This window comes from Psittacula echo (genome assembly GCF_963264785.1).
Source record: "Psittacula echo genome assembly, chromosome: 9".
In the NCBI taxonomy this organism is placed as follows: domain Eukaryota; kingdom Metazoa; phylum Chordata; class Aves; order Psittaciformes; family Psittacidae; genus Psittacula; species Psittacula echo.
In genome coordinates this window covers 15808141-15829394 of record NC_137745.1, presented here as the reverse complement: position 1 = coordinate 15829394, position 21254 = coordinate 15808141, and the positions used below count along the sequence as shown (strand labels likewise).

The 21254-nt window shown below is 35.9% G+C and overlaps 2 protein-coding genes across 2 annotated transcripts in view; one reads left to right on the top strand and one right to left on the bottom strand.

Moving 5' to 3' along the window:
- CACNA2D3 (calcium voltage-gated channel auxiliary subunit alpha2delta 3) overlaps positions 1 to 21254 on the top strand; it is a gene marked incomplete at its 5' end in the record, with an annotated part of 460819 nt that overhangs the window by 385035 nt on the left and 54530 nt on the right. The gene's annotated exons all lie outside the window — the stretch shown is intronic.
- LRTM1 (leucine rich repeats and transmembrane domains 1) lies at positions 677 to 5965 on the bottom strand (the record flags this gene model as incomplete). Its single annotated transcript, XM_080625525.1, has 3 exons — positions 677 to 1110; positions 3914 to 4510; positions 5959 to 5965. 3 exons carry the CDS (start codon positions 5963 to 5965, stop codon positions 677 to 679), a joined length of 1038 nt encoding a protein of 345 aa, XP_080481651.1.

The following is a 21254-nucleotide window of genomic DNA, read 5'->3' as shown; positions in this document are numbered from 1 at the left end:
ACATGCAACTATATTATCCTCCTACTGAAGGGCAGCACTGTGATGGGAGCTGCATCTGCAGTCATGATATTTGCAAACTGGAACATTTGTGTGTGGATTTGGGAATAAGAAGCTTCAGAAATGTCTGTAGCAAGCATATATGCCAGCAGGATAATGGATAGTGTCTCCTCATATATACTGTATGTGCTCATTCAGTGCTTGTGTCTGAAACAGCGTGGCATTTCTTCTTTCCTCAGCATTTTCTCAGCTCTCTTCCTTCTTCCCTACCAACTAATTTAAAAATGATAAGTGATAGTTAATTTTTGTAATTTTGTAAATTTTGTAATTTACGGTTGTAATGTTTAATTGTTGTCTTTTAGGGCAGACTGGATGGTCAAAAACACGCATTTGAAAAATTTTAACACATTTAAATTATCAGTATAGACTGTCTGGTTCTAAAACTGATTGTGAATTGTATTTCTGGATGCATACCAGATATTCTAAGATCTTGAAGTATAGTGAATCATTTGTAGCTATTTTGTATTTTTCAGGACAATAATGCCTTAAGATATATATACCAAAGAATGTGTGTGTGTGTGTGTATGTGTGTATGTATAAAACAAAAGAAAAAAAAAAGTATTCCAGGCTTTTTAACTGAAGTGAGGGCTTTATTTTCAAGAAACCAGACAGAAGTAACTCAAGCCAAGGAACTATCAAATAGCTCTTTTTCCTCAGGAGTCCCATGTTGTCTGACTGGGGCCAAATGTTCTCTGTGGTATTTAGCAGTAATTGCAGCATAGGCACAACCATAAACAGCAGCTGCCAACATCATTAGACACACAATTCCACAGACAACTCCAGTTATTACTACAGTGGCAATTGCATGACGCAAACTAACAGGCCTGGGCTTTGGTTTGGGTTCACAGTTTGAACGGCTGTTTTCTCCATGCTCACTGTGATGAGTATGCTTCAGAGAACTTCTGTGCTCAGAGCTATGGTGGTGAATGCTAGCCAGATGAAAGTGAGCTGTCCTTAGAGGGCATGCCCCAAATAACTCATAGGGAACTTTGAGGAGGTCCTTTCCCTTCCGAATCCCTGGCGCTGAGCAGATAATGCCATCACTTATTCCTCCTGAAAAAAACAACAAAAACAAAAAAAAGAAAAACAAGAAAACAACCCAACCAAAACCTGATTTATGGTTTTAAGATTTCGTGGTTTCTGAATTATCTTCATGTAAAATTAACAGAAACCTCATGTATTTATCATCATCTTTGACTTTATAATTTTAAAGATTAATAACTACATCTTTAAGATCTTTTTACAGTTAGATCAATAGTGAGATTATAACACTAACACTCATACAAGAAAGTATTTGTAAGAAGAAATTCATCAGGAATTAAGTTATTTATGACTTTATGGATGTAGAAGTAAAAAACAACAGTGTGAGAAAAGCAAGAACTAAGTCATAAGTGAGAATAAAGAGGTATTGTTAGCAGCAAATTCATTCAATTCAAATTCATACCATTATTTCTTTTTATAAAGAGAAATGGAATTAGTAAAGATTTCCCATTTGTTTGAAATACTTAATGAAATAGTTATTGTTCTGACATCATATGCTAACTGCAATGAAGCAAAGAGAAAATTCGGTAAGTTGTATGTATACATGAGTAAGTTTTTGAATTAAGGCTCATTGCTACTGCTGAACCCAGGACACTCATGGTAAGAAAATATAGAGAGAGCTAAAGCATTTAGGATTAATTATTCTATTGCTTTGCTCAAATGGTAAATTTAATGATTGCCTAGAGCCAGCTTCTGCTCTGTCCCAAAGGATGTTTTTAGTGTAAAGGGAAGTCAAGTAGGAAGCCTCAGTCATGGTAAATCACAAAGTTGTTCCTCAGTGTGTAGAGGAACACACACTAAGCCTTCAAGTTTCTAATTAGTCCATACACCATGGCTTTCGGGGTGTAGTGTGTCAAGAATTCAACAAGGCCAAAACCAATGTTTACATATTTTTAAAATTTAACTAATCAGCTGAATTTTCTTCCGCTTCTCTTTCCAAAATAACCCACCTTTCATCTACAGCCAGGCATAGGAATTTTCATTCTGAAAAGACTTTTTCTGAAAAAGTAGTAAATACCAATGGACCAAACTAACATCTGGAGACTGCTCCACAAATATTTATGATATTCCCAGACAGATGCGAGCATAACAGCTTGCCTCTTGGTCTCTAATAGCCAAACCCAAAGCGTGGTTCAAGACACCTCCAATGGGTTAGTTTGAATATGGATATAAATAAAACTCAAAATCCTGAAACTGTGATCCTTCTATGGTATTAAGTAACTACATATAGAATCATATGATCGTAGAATAGTTAGGGTTGCAAAGGACCTTAAGATCATCTAGCTCCAACCCCCCTGCCATGGGCAGGGGCACCTCACACTAAACCATGCCATCCAAGGCCTCATCCAACCTGGCTTTGAACAACAACACCAGGGATGGAGCATTCACAACTTCCCTGGGCAACCCATTCCAGTGCCTCACCACCCTCACAGTAAAGAACTTCCTCCTTATATCCAGTCTAAACTTCCCCTGTTTAAGTTTTAACCCATTACCCCTTGTCCTGTCACTACAGTCCCTAATGAAGAGTCCATCCCCAGCATCCCTATAGCCCCCCTTCAAATACTGGAAGGACGATATGTGGTCTCCATGCAGCCTTCTCTTTTCCAGGCTGAACAGCCTCAACTTTCTCAGCCTGTCTTCATACAAGAGGTGCTCCAGTCCCCTGATCATCCTCGTGGCCCTCTTCCACACTTGTTCCAACAGTTCCATGTCCTTTTTATGTTGAGGACACCAGAACTGCACACAATACTCCAAGTGAGGTCTCACGAGAGCAGAGTAAAGGGGCAGGATCACCCCCTTCGACCTGCTGGTCACGTTCCTTTTGATGAAGCTCAGGATACTGTTGGCTTTCTGGGCTGCGAGCGCACACTGAAGCCGGCTCATGTTAAGTTTCTCATTGACCAACACCCCCAAGTCCTTCTCTGCAGGGCTGCTCTGGATCTCTTCTCTGCCCAACCTGTACTTGTTTCTGGGGTTGCTCCAACCCAGGTGTAGGACCTGTTTAACTATGGTTAAACTTCATAAGGTTGGCATCAGCCCACCTCACAAGCATGTCTGGATGACATTCCTTCCCTCCATCATATCAACTGAACCACACAGCTTGGTGTCACGGCAAACTTGCTGATGTCTGTTAGGAATAGAAGACTATTTAGAACAGAATTGAGTCCCATCTGAACTGAAGCATTCTCTATAATTGGTTATGGGTATGCATCAGATGTCTTTTGCCTGAGTTGGACTGAACTAAGAATACTGAAATCTTTTGTAGTTACATTGGAATACAACCAGCAATACTTTTACATTCAGAAAATGTTTCATCTCTAGAAATGTTTCATTAGGACTTGCAAGAAATATCTGTAGCACCACAGTACTATTTTATCGTATTTCATTGTATCAGGTGATAATTTCTAGAAGAATTATAATAAAAAATTTTCTAAAGGAAGTAATGATATCAGTCTTGATGTTTACCCTTGTGCATCAGGTAAAAAGCTTTTAAACAGTAGGCTGGTTTCTAGCAAAAATATATCAGTAGAATTAAAACAAGTGTATGTGTGCAAGTATATTTGTTATATATATTATATATATATGTATATATATGAATACACACATGACACATGTATTTCCAGTATGTATCTATACATGCTATATGACTGTGTGTGTATACTTTCCCTCTTTCTGCTAATATAAAGTTGTTGCATGATTCTAGTTTGCCACCTGTATTTATGAAAGCACCTATATTCTGACCTATGCATAAGATCAGTTAGATGCTGGTTAAGTGTTCTCATGTGCATTGTATGTGATGAGAAGATTTCCTTACCTCTGTATAAGAAGCTCTCCAGCCACAGTTTCAGGCCAAGGATGTTGCAATTACATTGCCAGGGATTACCTTTGAAAAGAACCACTTTCAGGTTTGGAAGTGATTCCAGCAGAACTCTCTCCATTTTCTGAAGTTTGTTATGCTTCACAGACAGCAAAGTTATATTCCCTGTGCTGTTTCCAAAAGTCTCAGGCAAACGTATAATGCTGTTAGATGACAAGTCCAGTTCTTTTAGGTGTGGGAGGAAACTGAAAGTTTTGTTTTCTATATAATGAATCATATTTCTAGTTAGGTTTAGAACCTGTAGATACCGTAATTTTTGGAAAGCACTTGGTGCCAAACTTGAGAGAGAATTATTAGACAAGTCTAAGATTTTGAGCAACGGTGTCCCAGTGAATGCATTTTGGTTGATTCTCCAAATACGATTATTCTGCAGCTGTAGTATCTGAATTTCAGGAGGTAAATGGGCAGGAATTTCAGTAAATCCTCTGTTCTTGCAGTCTGCAGTCTTTGAAGCTGTATGGCATAGGCATTTGTCAGGACATCCACGAGCTCTGTATATTAACAAGATGACACTCAGAACCAAAAGCCAGATACCTGTATCACAAAAGAAAGAAGATTTAAAATGAGTTGAAAATGTTTGTCTTTTAGCAATATACAAGTTATTAATATGGGCAAAGTATATACAGCTTAATAATAAACATAGCATAGAATTCATTTATTTTACAATACATTCATTAATTACAGATATTATTGAAGTACTTTTATAATGCAGAGTGAAGTTAGTGCCTCCATGTTCTTAAAATGAAGTACTTCCCATGGCTTAATATCCTAAGTACAGATTTTTCAGGAGGACTTGCCACCAGCAGAGCAGTGATGTTTTAAGGTAATGCAGCAGATTTTTTAAAGCTATTAAATTGGAATGTGTATCTTTCTGTGCTAGTTACAACTTCAAGCCATCTTGTGTCAGAAGAATTGCAAGTAGAACTTTAATTGTTCTGTGTTTTTACTAACTGTACTAACTAAAAAGAATTAAGTCAATGTGCCATCAAAAGAATAACAAGTTTCAAAGACATTGCTATAAAACCAGTTAACAGTATTGTTTCAGCAATCCGGATTCTGTGAGCTTGTTCTTTAAAATATCTATGTTTACACTTATTAATTCCCTTATATGAATGCCAGCTGTACTTCCCACGGACAAATGTTCCTACACAACCAGCAATCAGTTGTTAAGAAGCCATTAAAAAGATAAATGAGTGGAGAGGAGTAATTAGTAATAGTTAGCATTTATAAATATGTTCAGCTCCCTGATGTTCAGGTCAGTTTTAACTGAAAAAATAATAATTTGTACCTTTCATAACTTGCTAATGGTCTTATTTTGAAAACAAGGTGCCACTTAAAGCAATGTGTATATGCACAGCATGGAATTTGAAAAAAAAAAAGTATCAGATGATGTAAAATATTTAGGTTTTCTGTGACTGAAGAAAGTAATAATTTTAAATCTACTTGTAACATTGTTTTTAAGATGCCTCAAATCATTTTTAGCATTTACTCAGATGGTAAAAATTATTATTATTTCAAAATTATGAATATTTTAATTGGTTGCTACTTGAAACCTTTGGAAATAAAAAGACATACTGCTTATTGACTTACAGAAATCAAATTTAGTGATACAAATATGATATTAAATAAATAACATGATTACAGCATTGAATCTGACAAATATATAAATGAAAGCTTTGAGAGTACAGCTTAAGTAGCAAACTACATATTAATTTTCATGGAAAAATGAAGTAGTATTTATATTAAAATTTTACATAGTCTTCTGCCATACCGAATTCTACACTGTAGAATTCACTTGAAAGAATTCAGCAGTCTCACAAGTAAGATAAGCAATACTTCCAGTTCATTCCATTGTTCTGCAACAGCTGGCTTCAGAAACTGAGACATCTTCAATGCAGAGTTAAAATAAACACTGCTTGGCAAGGAAAAGATAAAAGAACAGAAAAAATTCATTATTAATCTGAATGCTTTCAGTGTCTCACCTTTCATTCTGGTTTGCTTATTCTTCACCTTGCAGAAGGTTCAGTCCAGTTTTCTGATGTAGAACAGTATCAAACACTTCGTTCTTATTCCCACTTCAAATCTGTAATGTGCTTATCCAGTTTCCTTTCTATGGCTGTTGATTTTTTCCTATATATGGGATCTGGTGCTTGTGCAACAATTTCTAGGGAGTTTCTCTGTCAGCCTGATTTTTTCTTTGTCGTAATCATTCCCCCTCAAACCCCCTTCCTTCCATTTATGACTCTCCGAGACTTACTCTGCCTTTTAATCATTCAACAGGCCATGTAAAGAATGCCTGTCAACTCTAACTGGACAGCTGTAACGTACAAATAATAATCTGAGAGCTTTGCCTTTTTGATTTATTTAATCTGCCTCAAAAGCAAGGCAACAAGAATAAAGCTGCCTTTTTAAATCCAGTACAGTTTTTGAATTATGGTGGATTATTAGCTGTGCTGTGTCAATTTTTGAGAGATCAGATGACTCTGAACATGGATTCTCATTATCCTGGACTGTGACTGGAGGCAGTGGAGTATGTAATATCACTACAGATAGGCCTGTGGCTTGATGACGTGGTTTTGACAGTGCACTTGTTTGCTCTTCTAAGCTTATTTATCTGACATCCATTAGTTTTGTGGACAGGACTTTCTTGCATGGAAACACAGGTCTGGTGGCTTCTTCCATAAAAATGACATACATACTGGTATGGTCACCAAGAATACTGAACGAATTGATTTATTTTCAAAGATTTTGGAAAGAAGTGGCAGATAATGTTAAAATTATACCTCATGAGTTCATATGACGCCTTGACTTGTTTCTGTTACTCCTGCAGTATAACACTTTCATACTGTACCATCTACAACAATAAAAAGATTAATGACATGACTATGAAGGAACTCTAAGGTATTAAAATGAATAAGAGATCTGGTATATAATAGTTTTTCAAGGTCACATGATTACTTCACCTGTTAGCTGTCCTATGAAGAGAGAAGTTGCACAACCAAAAGCTTTCAAAACTATTATATGTAACATAGCTTTCTTGGGTGCAAATTCTGCTTTGAGGTTCTTTCAAAAAGATCATGCAAAGCTCACTTTCTAGGGCAAAATTTATGTTTTGTAGGCAAAGCTATGGAAGGAATCATGGAAAATTGAGATCATAAGGTCAACAGTGCTGTTGAAAGCAGGATCTTACAAGAGATTATCCAGGGTCGTTCAAGCTGAGACTTGGATATTTCCAGCAAGGGATATTCCATCATTTGTCTGGGCAGCCTACTGCAATGTGTAACTGTTCTCAACATTAGTAAATTTTGTCTTGTGGCCAGACTGAGTTTTCCTTGGAGCAGATTGCGTCCGTCACCTCTTGTCCTGTCACCATACATCCTCATGAAGAAAGTAACCCCATCTTCTTCATAGCTACCTTTTGGTTACTGAAAATCTGTGTTTAGGTCTCTGCCACCCTCATCCACAGGAAAGAGCTGTAACTCGTTATTGTATGGTTTGCTGAATTATTTCTGACACAAGTCAAGATACCTAAAGGAATAGTGAATACTGCTGAGCAGTAAGTGAGAATGTAGAACAACTGATATTCTGTAAACATGACTGTTCATCTCAAAGATATTAGGATTATTGCTAGAAATGGGAGACCATACTGTCCTTGACACTCTTGAATGACTCGTCATCCTGATACAGGATAAAAGTCTGCAATATAGTGTTGAGGGATAGTGTAGATGTACATTGCCTGGTATCGTATTAAATAACTCCATATGAAGTCATTAAGTCATATTAAATAACTCCAACTTTACAAAGGGAGAAGGAGATAAGCTTAAAGATCAGCTGTAATTATTTTAAATGATTGTCATTTAAAGCGAAAAAGTACGCTAACCGTTATTGCACAATGCATTTACTTGTTGTTTCCTTCCTAACCCATATATGTGCACACATATAGAAACATGTAAATAGACCTATCTTTAAATAGTGAATCATTTTAATGGAGATAGAAATAAATCTGAAAAGGGCTATTGTAAAGCATCATTTTCCTTAGAAGATCTATTCTTGCTAGCTGCAGGTTGTGTGTTCTTTCATAGAACAGATTTAGGCCAGGTACTTGTTGCTTCAGTGATATTCTTCTGTCCTTGCAATAATGTATCACTTGTAGCAATGAGACCTCTTTTGATGACTTCTGATTATATTGCAGGAGGTACTAGGTATTCATAAAATCATAGAATAGTTAGGGTTGGAAAGGACCTTAAGATCATCTAGTTCCAAACCCCCTGCCATGGGCAGGGACACCTCACACTAAACCATGTCACCCAAGGCTCTGTCCATCCTGGCCTTGAGCAACACCACCAGGGATGAAGCATTCACAACTTCCCTGGGCAGCCCATTCCAGTGCCTCACCACCCTCACAGTAAAGAACTTCCTCCTTATATCCAAACTTCCCCTGTTTAAGTTTTAACCTGTTACCACTTCTCCTATCACTACAGTCCTTAACGAAGAGTCCTTCCCCAGCATCCTTATAGGCCCCCTTCAGATCCTGGAAGGCTGCTATGAGGTCTCCACGCAGCTTTCTCTTCTCCAGGCTGAACAGCCCCAACTTTCTCAGCCTATCTCCATACGGGAGGTGCTCTAGTCCCCTGATCATCCTCATGGCCCTCCTCTGGACTTGTTAATATTTACTGGTATGGTAAGATTTTTTTCACACTTTTAAATTCTCTTTGGTATTTAAAATTTTATTTTGGCTCATGAATTCCAAGAGTTTCTTTTTTAAGGTTTTTTTTTTTTTTTTTTTTTTTAACTAATGTTTGCTGACCAGGTGAGCTTACAAGCTCCCACAACAGTTATCTAATGGAGGCTTAAAGTATGCTTCTTAACTGACTCTCTTATTTTAGGTAAGTCTTTACTACTATAATTGTATTATTTTTAGCATGTGCTATATTAAAGAGATGTTCATAGGAAAAGGTCACTGAAAGTTAAGCACTGTGGGCGGTTCAGTTCCAACAATAATGCAGAGGTTGTTTTACGTACTGAAAATTGTGGTATAAGAAGTTATTACTCTTTTTTAGATCATCATGCTAAGTTCAGATTTGGAAACATATGATTAAATCTGCCGATTTGCTTTTCATGTAGATGTGGCTATTTTTTCCTTATATTGAGAACTCTGAATGCATGCATTTTGTAAACAGAAGTGTCCCCAACCTATAATCCATGTCCTATTCCCATTTATTAGTAATAATACTTTGGTTATAACAGAGAAGTCTGATGTGGTGAAAATTACAGTTGTGACACAGGTAGAGATTTGCCAGAAACAGAATAACCATGAAATCTACTCTACTTCTGGCCTTTTGAACAACCAGTAGGATTCTTTTCAGTTGTCTGATGTGGTGCAGCAACTGTGTTATTGTGACTGCTTAAATTAACTTGTGCCTTGCTTGTAACAAGGTATGTTTCCCATTGTAAATAGCAAGACAGCCCAATGAACTAGTATCCTATCCCTGTTGGCTGATGGGATATGCCAGCAAACACTTTATTGAAGTAGTTACTGCCATCTGCTTTAAAGGAGTAGTATGTGTAAGAATAATCTCTTTTATGAAAGAAAGAAAGAACATTATGTTAATTAAACTCTAGCAGAAAGAAAACAGTTCAAATGTCTAAAATATTTAAAAGCTACAGCATTTGGATTCCACTGCATTGTATATTGAGAGGAGGCAGGCATGGCTATATTAAAAAATGTTGCTAAGACCAAAACAGAAAACTCCTATACATTCTATTCATTAAATTTATTTTCCTGATGATTTTGAGTGAGAAGGTATGAAAACTGCAGCACTTACAAGGAAGTGGCACATGCTTTCTCCTTGCTTATGTGTGTCTCCAGATTGGTAAAAGAGCTAAGATATTGCTGATGACCTTAAATGGAACTCTGGGCAATACAGACTACTTGGGTCTTTTTTTGTTTTGTCTTTTGTTTCAGGACAAGAAATAATTCATATTTGTTAGTAAAACAGCCCGTAACTCTGTTGTTAAAAGTTTCACCCTTTAACTGTCACTTAAGTACAGTAATGCATCATGAAGAGAGATCTTACCCTTTACCGGCTATGAATTGGAATTCTGGGCAAAGAAAGACAACAGGACACAAGAAATCCTTGCATCCCTCATGCTTTTCTTTCTACAAAGGCAGGATTGTACTCCAAAAGCTCAAGACTTTCTCATCTGTTGCCTGGCAACGGGGTACTAGGTTTTCAGAAGTTGACAAAAACTGAGAAAGGCCTACTTCTGCCTACCTTTCACAAGAGTATATCCAACGGATCAAACCAGTTTTGGCTTGAGGAAGATTTATACCTTAAAAAGCTGGCCATGTTTTCCAGAAGAGGTGTCTGCATGGATTTCTTCAGACATTGCTTAGGTAGGAAAAGGGAAGAGTGATACCAGTTAGAACTTAATAACATTGAATCTGGCTTATCGCACAGCATAAGGAGACACCATGATATCTAAAAAGCTGTTTGTGCCTGTCCTTGGCAGTTGTTATGCATTGTGTGGTGGTACCCCTTTAAGGTGAGAAACAATATTTTGTGACTCTAGAAAGAGGAAACAGGCAGGCAGTTGTGATCTTGTATTTTAGATCACTGCCTTTGAGGGGAAGAGACCCATTTTCTTCTTTTCAGTGGCTTGTTTTGCTTTATTTAGATACATCTGGTACTTGTTTATACAATGCATAATTAATCTATGAAACACATTGTTGGAAGTTATCCTTGGGCCAAAAGATTAGTAGGATTCATATATAATCTGGAGCCATAGTTACCTCATGGAGCAAAAAAAACATTTAGAAGGGATATAAACTTTCACTCTTATGGGCTTTAATCAACCACTAATGGCAAGTTATGGAGAAAAACCTTTCCCTGTGGGCAGGTTTTTTTCCATAATTATTATTTATGGGGATTTTTACACCTTCCTCTGACACCTCTAGAAGAGGCCAGTGTATGAGATGTAATAGTGGACTAGATAAACTGGAACATGCTACATTCCAGGTGGAAATTTACAGTGGGGGGAGGGATAGCTCGAGGGATTCATAGCCTTCTTTCTAGTTGCAGCAAGCTGCAGAGTGGTGAGGCGTGTGCTGCTCTGTCAGGTGATGTTATTGGGGCTGTCTAACTCAGCACCTTCTCAGTTTAGGGCAGAACTCTGTTCATCCCCAGACCACTCTTCCGGTTTGGACTGGAAAATTCTTTTAATATTCACTTCCAGATCTTTGCTGATAATCTATAAACACCTGTTTGTGTCAGTCTTTTGTATGTAGGTTTTTCAGGTTTTTTGCTCCACTAAAGCAATGCAAGACTTACAATCCACTAGGTAGATCAGTCAGCAATTTGTTGTGATATAGCTCTGATATAATGTAGTTAGGATTTGGTGTGGCATAACTAAGTGAACTGAAACCGCTGAAGGTGAGAAGGGGTTACTTGGAAAATACTCAAGCATCAGCCTTACAGAATGCTTTGGTAGGTAGAAAATTTATTAGAATGGATGCAAGGCCTTTAGAATGAGGAGAAGCACAGGGAACATCGATGCTAGGCTTTGCTACCTTAAGTAAGATGAAGTTGCAGCAACGGGCAGATTACGTGTCAGCAGAATATTAGTTCCACCACAGATAGAGCTAGGGAGGGTGGGGAGAAATATGTGTATGCAGATTCAATTTTCAGTCACTTCCTAATGTCAACCACCTGTTATACATGATGAGCATCCATACATAAAATGTAAATCTGGTATGACTGAAGTTAACCAATGAATTCATTTTGCCATCGCTGTCAATAGAAAAAAACATTGCTTGACATAAATCTAACAGAAATCAAAGGAATAAAAACGAGCTAGAAAAAGACATTTAAAAATAAGGTCAGGTTTACATTTTGTTTTATCTCAACATTTTAGACACGTTTTGTCTTCTCTTAAATATGCTAGAATTAAGATCACTCACAATTATCCTAGACAACTTATTCATTTTACATCAAAGACAAAGCTCTTTTCTAAGTTTTTACTTAGGGTTTTTCTTTTCTTACTTTTATATTTAATAAAAGTTTCTATTCATGGTCATAGCTCACCCTGGATTCAAACTTAAGAACAAAATATAAATTTCCTCTGCATTCTGAATGGTTTATTTACAAGGCCAGTTCTTGTAAGAATTAGAAGGATTTATCTTGAATAACTTCCTGTAAGAGGGTTTTGAAATGTTCTCAGTGTATGAAGAAAGACTGTAAAGTGCAGTACCAAACAGGACTCGTGCTCTATTAATTCCTTTTTTGCTTTTAAGACAAATCATGGTAGTTAAGTAAAACTCCCTGTTAAACTTTGGGAACTCCTTTATTTACAGGCCCAAAAGGACTTTATTTTTCTCTGTGCCCTAGTAGACATTTGAACATAAGAACTTGCAGAAGCAGGGATGACATTTGCTGCAGTAAAAAGTCAAAAAATTAAACTTCTGTAATTCTTGGAACACTTTGGAAATAGCCATGGAATTTTTTTTTTTTTCATTAATTTAAGCAAGGTACTAGATAGCCTGACATTAAATTATGTAGCTAATAAACATTAAAGACATAATTTTTGTGGATTTTAACGTTAGCATATGCTTAAGAGTTCTATTAGATCAGGACCGATGTGTACAGTAGCTTTGGATCCAAGCTTTGATGTAATATTTCCCTGCCATGGAGTTTCTCTGCAAGAGAAAAGCGTAAAGACTTTAACCCCTGAAAGAATATTGCAGCAGGTAAAGTATGACATGCTATCTGCCAACTACATTACAATGTGCATGATACCAGACTGTAACCCTCTTCAATACTGGTATGTACCAGTTGTAACTAGCAGACCTCTGAATATGGTAGATGAATAGAACTTGGAACACCAGTGTTCATTGCTTGTGTGACCATTTCACAGATGGAATTAAGGGTATTGTAAACTTTTTCCATTACTCAAATTAACAGGAATGAGCCAGATACCTATATTTGCTCCTAAAATTCTTAATTTTAATAGTAGATAATTTTATAAAGTGACAGATAGTTTTCTACTTTTATGTCTTGATTATCACTGGATTTCATCCCTACTACTTTAATTGCTACAGCATCAGGCATCAAAATTCCTCTGTATATGATACATCCTAGAGATGACATGGCATGCTGTTATCTTTCCCTTCTTCTCTTCTCTCCTCCCCTCCCCCCCAACCCCCATTTTTAACCTGTAAGCAGGTTTTAAACAAGTACGTTATTTTAAAATACTTTTGTTTTCTCTACAACATGCTTTAAATGAAATGACAGTATAGGTGAGGTATACAGCTAGACTTCTCATCCCTCAAGGTTAGGTAGTTGTGCTGTTTTCAGACATGATAAATCCTTGGGAAACTTAGCAAGTATAAAGGACAATAATCTTTCTGTTCAGAATTTGTAAAATAGGCCACTGAGAGGTCTTTTTTCTTAAAAGAAAAAGTAAAAACTCTTTCAGAGGGCATTTTATTAATGAAAATTACAATACTGGAAAATCTGGTATAGATTAGCAAAGAACAGTAACAGTGTATCCAAATGGAACTGGTTGTATAATTAAATTCCTTTAATAGGTATTGAAATTTAAACCTCTTGATACATCTGACGTAAGCATAACTCTTAAAAGTCATGGAACTTGATTCTAATAGTGTAATGTGGGAGAGGAATATTGGGATGATGATTAAGGATTTCAAATGCCCTGGGAGGAAATTTATATGAGAGTAAAACAATAGGCATTTAAACAAAGAAAACAAACTCAATCAAATATCCTCAACCGAACAACCAACCAAAAAGCAACCAAACCAAATAAAACTATAGCTGTAAAATATAAAATATAAAAAGAAACTTTAATAAAACCATGTATATGTAGGTGTGCAGTTTATACCAGCAGTAATGAAGCAACATGTCTAGAATAACCTAATGGCAAGTAAAGGAAGTTAAAGTTTGAAATCTTTAAGTAACATAATGCTATCACTTTTTTTTACAATCTTTTTTACCTGTTCATTATTATCTTCTTTGTTTTGACTGTATGTTTTTTCTTATGTCTGTTTTGGTTTCCTATTTCCATGCTGACAACCACAGAAGGCCCTCATTCTATGCTTGGATTTTATTTTTTTTTTTCCTCATTTATTGACTATTGTTTCATTTGGTTGTTGTTATTTTTTTTTTTTAATATTGATTACAATTTGTCAAGTCTCTGCAGTCTATAATATTTGCCTTTTCTTGAATTAGTTAAAAGGCAAATTATTTACTGAGATTTGATGCAGCTGTTAGGAGGATCATACCAAAAGGTTGACTTCCTGTCTGCTAAGGAAGGAAGACATAAAATGTTTTAGCAAGATTGGCTTAAATGATGGAGTCCTGGCAGTCAGAATACTGAGCTATGCCTAGCTTTCATTTGTACTAACCAAGCTTATCTACAAGCTTTTAACTGTCATTTCTATTTTACTGTCCCCCAAGATCATGAAGGATGAACTTTCTGGGTCGAGAACATTAGTTGAAAGGACAACCAATTTCTAACAACAGTTGGAATGCCCGTGGACAAGTATAAAGAAAATATACAGTATAAAAGTAAATTATTAGCCCTAGAGTTCAGCATTTAAATGCTGATCTCATCTTTTTCTCTTCAGTGTTGTATCTGACTTCTGCTTCATCACTACTGAGTGATGCTAAACTATATAGGTAATACATATTTTCATTTAATATGATCTCTTTTCATCCAAAGGCCTTTCTATTTTAATGCTATTTAATCTATGGCGTGATCTGAGAAGTTCCCAACCTAGTTGAGCTTCTTCTGTCCGTATAGCTATAGATGTCTTGGTCAAAAGGGTGTATTTTGATCGTTTTTGTTTGCTTTCATTCCCTTCTGCAGTGTGTTATTTTGGAACATAATGGCATGGCTGACCTTGACTACTCATGTTTTGGCTGAGCCTTTTTAACCCTTTCCCTTTCCAAAATGATAGTACATTGCTCAGTGTCTGTTTTGTCTCCATTTCTGTGTTTCAGCAGTTAGAATAGATGAGTTCAAACAGTACTACTGGCTTCTCTGTTTCTTAAGGTACTCATTGAGAGAAGTAAGATAACTGTTTTTAGAAGTTCAAGTTATGCATCATGTGCCTAGTTTAGTGAACTACTAATTTCCACATCTGTTTTTTTAGTGTCAGTAAGATCTTAAATAGGTTTTCATTAGTTATTGCTACAAGCTTCCTTTCTATAAACCTTTTAGAAAGAAGAAAGAGCAGAACATGTTCTCTGTAATTTGTAGTTCATGTTGATTTGGAGATGTCATGTTCCAAACATAGGCACTCAAGTGAACATTTGTATTTCATGCTACTGAAAGGAGCTGTACTACAGGCTTTTCCTGGAAACTAAACACTTTGTCTATTCTGTGCCATCAGCTGGTCATACTTTTACATACTGTTGTTTTCTTAGCTTTGGTGTTCTATTTTAGAGCAACAGTTCTGCATACTTTCTTAAATCGAAAATGTGAAAACAGTTCTGAGAAAGAAGATACTAATTTATCTGAAGGAGTCACATAATGTTTGAGTCTCTGTAATACTTTGTTTGAATTGAGCTTGGCAGAATTAGCCATGCAGGACATTTCAGTTGCATCATAGTGCAAATTTATACTACAAAAGTAAAAAACTGCTTATTTCCAATCCTCTTCATTGTAGTGTCACAGTACTTCTGCTAAGGCATGTCTTAAAGTTTTAAATACCCCTAATTAAGCCTTTGGGCCTGATTCTTCTCTTAAAATCTTAGGGAACTTTTTCGTTGAACTCAGCAGAGATAAGGTGAAATGTAATCTGTACCCTTTCATCAACATACCACTTGAACTGCAAATGTGAGTATGGTATGACCTTTCTGGTTTTCTGAATAAGAGTAGTATGTAACAGTAAACAAAAATGCCCACTTGAAGATTCAAAATGTTTTGGACCATTTTGGACAGATGATGTCAGACCTAGGTTTCTTTCTGGAGTTCTTCTGAGGCTTCACATGTGTTTGTGTGGGGGAAATATCACATCTGAGAAAGAGCACCTGTTTGATATTTATTGCTATTCATGTAGTATCATTAAGATCATAAAATTTATAATTAGGGTAAATTATGATGAAAAAATAGTTGTAGTGGACAAAAATAATCGATTTGCTGCTTCTCCTCTGAAGGTGAGGGAAAAGAGAAAAGACTCAAGTAGACAATGTTAGCCTTTAGAAGAAGGAGAATATTTTATGAGTGGACTTCCTTTATGTCTACCAGTCTTCTGAGCAAAGGTGTAAAATCTGTAAATTGGAACTTGAAATCATAACATTCTGGAAGAAATAAGTATTTGTTGTGTTCTCCCTTTTTTCACATGTCAAGCTTTTCTCTGGAACCACAAATAAGAAACTGTGATCACTTTTTATTAGAGTTAGTATACACCCATGGTATGATTTTAGAAAATAGACCATTTAGCAGATTAAAAAAAAAAGCTACAGGCTATTTGTGCTGTTTGTAATTGTAGACTAAAAATTGATGGTTTGAAGAATATGGTTTGAAAATATTATTTTCTACCTTTTTATAAATTAGTATGTCCAGTGTTTTTGGAAGCAACCTTTGCTTCTGGATAAAAGATTTCACATTCTGTACTACAGTTTTAAAGATCTAATCCTGCTGTATTTTTCTCACCCAAGACTGCTTCATGCAAGTTAGCATGTCTGTTTCCGGATTGTACCCCAATCTATAACATGATTGTAAGAATACTTAACAACTAGTGTTGCTTTCATTCAGAAAATTCAAATCACTTTTCATATAATGTGAAGTATCCTTCTTCTCATTTCACAAAAGTGGAAATGGAGCACAGTAGAGTGCTTTGGTCACAACTGCACAGCAGGTAAACAGACCCTAAATCTTCTAACTCCAGTTCAGTGGAGTTAGCTGGTCAGCTGGACCGCCCTGTCTTCGTAGGCAGATGTTCTCTGATAGAAGTTTCACAGAAATCCAGGTGCTGTGGGGAAATGTCCGTATATATGAAGACTGTAGAACAAGGCCAGTGTTGTCATTTAATAAAAGAGATTATTTTATACATATAAGACCAGTTAACACATTTTAACCAATGGCAATGCTGATATTTCCTGGTTTTCAGAGATTAAGATAGGCTGAACAATGGAGGGTTTCCCATGGCAGAAGTACTGTTGTAAATGTTTCTTTTGGTAATGTAATTAGGAAGTATTGGCTCCAGTTAATGTAACTTAAACAAAACATATTGTCCTCAGCAAGCTTGTTAAACAGACATAGCCTTGTCTTAAAAGAAAGCAGGGGCATATAGCGTTTCCATGGAAACTCAGTTAAAGTACTGATTTGTGGATATGATCATAATCAGTATCACAATCTAATCTGATTGAATTAGATGAAAAAGTCTTAGTTATGAAGTCAGCACAGTCTAAAAATACCTGTACACATGCAGAAGTTGTAGTCTTCCATCCTTAAAGATGCTTTCTGCCTGCATGTAAAAGCAGGGAAATTTGTGGGGGACCCTTCTCTTTTTAGTTCTATGCTCAATTGTACCATTTTTAATGTAAAAAATAAGATCAGAATTTAAAGTAAATCTCTCTAAATATACTTTAATGAAGTTGGTTATAACTTACTGCATTTAATATGTCTGTTTGATTTCCTTTTTTTTAATGAAGGGGAGAAGGGTTTTTCCCTTAGGGTAGGGTTTATCAACTCTGTACTCAGAAAGAACAGAGAAGATAATCTTTGCTTCCCTTATAGACATGCTGAGAAAATTTATTAATTCTGAAAAAGACTCTGGCATCCTTGTTTGTAAAATAGCACTAAAATGCAGGGTTGCTTGAATTGACCCTATTAGAAAAATAATATATGTTTTATAAAATGTTTTATGGCAGCATTTCCAAGAGAACCTTTGTCAGTTAGAAATGTCTACATTTTGGAAAGTGGTATTTCAAAGTTAGTTTGAAGTCTAGGAATACAGTAGAGACTTCAAAATAATGACCTAATGTTTAGTGATTTCAGTGTGAAGTGCTTCTGGAAATCCCATCAGTATCAGCCTCCCTTTGGTATACATCTTAACAGCTATAAAAGCCTGGCCTTTGGAAGGCTAACTTTCCTTGTAAATCAGTAATAGATTTGCCTTTATACAGCAACATAATTTCTGAAAATTCTTGCCAGAAGTCTCTCTTTTTGAGTGGAGATTTGATGACTTTTGGATTCTCCAGAGCTCCATTTTGGAAGGTGCTAAGTATTCTCCCATGTGCTGGGCATCACTTAACTCTCGCAGGCTTCAATGCATGCTAGCAGTGCTCAACACCTTTCAGGCAGAAGCCCCAACTGAATTTTTACCTATCTTGCAACTTAGTAGAAATGGAAGCTATTTAGTATGATAAATTCTTAGTTTAATGGAATATCAAAGACAGCTACCTTTCAGCAAACCTTCCTGATTCATTTCAATGCTATTCCATTGAAGAGGATTACAGCTGGTATCCACGATATTGATTTCCCTCAAAAGGTATTAATTTATAATTCCAAAGTATGCTTTACTGCTTTATTGACAGCTAAATCCTACTAATCATTAGGATATAAATTGTAATATACTGCTTGTTGAAGCATCTGGGTAAAGGTTTATATGATGTTAAGCATAGTTCGTTTATACTTCTGTTGTGAAAGTCATGTCAGCACTTACGCTACTTCCATAAGCTGTTAACTCACCCAGGGAAGTTCACTTACAGTCATAACTTGGCACGCGGATCTCAGGCAATGATGATATATTTATTAAGAAATTAAAAAAATCTAGCAGTTCCTTTAAATTTTATCTGTCTCAAAATATAGAAAAATCTTTATTTCTTTGTTGTTTTCTTGGAGTATCTCTTCAAAACATTTATTAATTTTGTATTTGGACATACATTAGTCAATAGATTGATTTTGTATTTTGTGTCATTCAGGAGGTAATTTCAATTTTGTCTAATGAAGCAAATACTCTCTTGGCTAATTTTCAGTAACATATTCACAATGAATATTCACAAGATCAGACCTAAGCAAACAGTTCTGCTTAAGAATATGTACGTTTATGTAGCTATTCTGAAGATATCAGTTTGTTACTTTTCCTTAAATGTGGTAAGTAGACAAAGCAAAAGACAGATTCTTTTCCCCAATATAGTTTATTCCTAAGAAGCATAATTAATATTTCTTGGCAGGTTTTCTAAATGGTGGTAATGTTCTCTTGAAAGAAAGGTAAGTAAATGTTAAGATGTTCAGATTATGGCCGATGTTAACCCATGGTTTTAGAAACTGGGAAATCCTTCAATTTTATTAATCTAAGATTGTTTTCTATTTCTGACATGTTTTAAATCTCTATTTAAGGATATTCCAAGAATGTTAGTTTACAGCTCAAATACCAACTTCTGTTTCTGTTGAGTAAATAGGCAGCTGTGTACTTTTCTATATGGAGCTTCAGTAAAAAATACATTTTTGATCCCAAAAATAAAAAAAACAGGCAGACAAATCTGCTTTGGCAGCAAATGCTGTTCATGGAAAACTATAATTTCTGTATCTTTTGCTATTACTGTATTTTAAAATTGTTCAGTAAAAGGCACAAACATAAATCAGAAAGGTTGCAAATATGCCAGTGCTATTTTCTTTGTATTTTCAACTACAAAATACTATGGGACTACCTAAGTCTGCTTCAGACTTGTAGAAATGTATGCACTGAGTGTTTTGGGCACATACAATTTTTATATTTACCTTTCTAAAACTATAGATTAACACTATGTGTTTAAAAAGCAAAAACATGGTTAAATAAAGTAGTGATTTTTTGAAAAATAAACCTATGAAAACTATTCTGGAACATTACAATGAATATTTGACTTATAAAATGTCCAATAGGTATGTTGTTGAAAGGCTGGATTTATATGCACGGTGAGGTATTTCTGATCTATTCTTTGACTTCAAAAAACATTACATTTTTAGTAATTCAAGATAATATGGTAATCACAGTATAACACAAAAAGTTTCTATAAAATGTCACTATCATTATAACTTAGTCCATAAGAGATCCAAGACTTATTTCCAAATTTGATACATACTGTTTTCTCATTCAGTGTGTTAAGTCTATTTTGACTAATAAAATTTCATATATTCACAGATCTTGTATGCGTGCAATGCATACAGTACATACTCATGATGATATTGGTAGTCACTGTGTTCTGGAGGCAGGAAAAGTTGAATTCTGTAAGCCTCTCCCTTCTGTGCTAAGATTGGTAACAGTAGAACCTACATGTCTTGGCCACAACATCAATGGTAGGATAGAAGGCATTGAACTGACACAGGAGAAACTAGACAGAGACCTCATGAGTTCCTTTTGCAGTGGATGCCATAACATCTATTTTTAATGTCTCAGCGAGTCTGTGCCTGGCAGTAGCACAACTTGAAGCCATTCAGCTATGGTTAGGATTTCAGTTGGGGAAGGGTAAACCTCTTTGGAAATAAGAGCAATACAAGCTTTGCCCATTTCTGAAACTGGCTTGTCTCATGACTCTTGAGAAATGTAGATACGGACTTCTTTTTCCCGTGTGGTTAGGTAGTAACCAGGACCAAGTCAAGAAAAGAAAATACTATCAAGGTTTGAACATGTTGTATTTCAGTTACAAGTGGAAGCAGAAAGCCTCACATCTCCTGAGAGGATCTGATCACAGACTCCAGGAGTTCAGATAAGTATCCTAATTTCTGGATCTTAGAGCCTCTTAGGGTTCATTAATTGCAAACTTGAAACCACAGCTTTTTGGCTGAGACGTGAAAGATATACTGGCTAAGCTACTCTAAACTAGGACCTTAGCTGTAAGAAGTAAAGCTTTTATTGAGAATTTGACAGTCATAGATCCTCCCTTAAGATTTATAAGTGTACTTACAAATATATACCATTCTTTTTTCCATTTCAGTCCTGGGATATACTTTGAAAATTGCAAAAAAAAATGAACAAGAAAACACTAAAAACTGAAAAATGGTTAGGGAGTTATTAAAATACCATCACAGCTTCATTATTTTAGTGTTACTGTGGCCAGATTTCAGTCTTCACATGCTTCCTGTACCATCAGAATTCATAAGTATTTGGCTCAATAGTGGCCATGCAGGGGAATGTTCAAAGCAAGCTGCTGGCTCATAGGAACTCCATATTAAAATATCTCCCACCAGCAGACTTTTCTGTATGATGGGGCTTACCCTTCCCTCTGTGTGCCACTGAAACATTCCTGAAGCTAATAAATATACTGTTCAACCC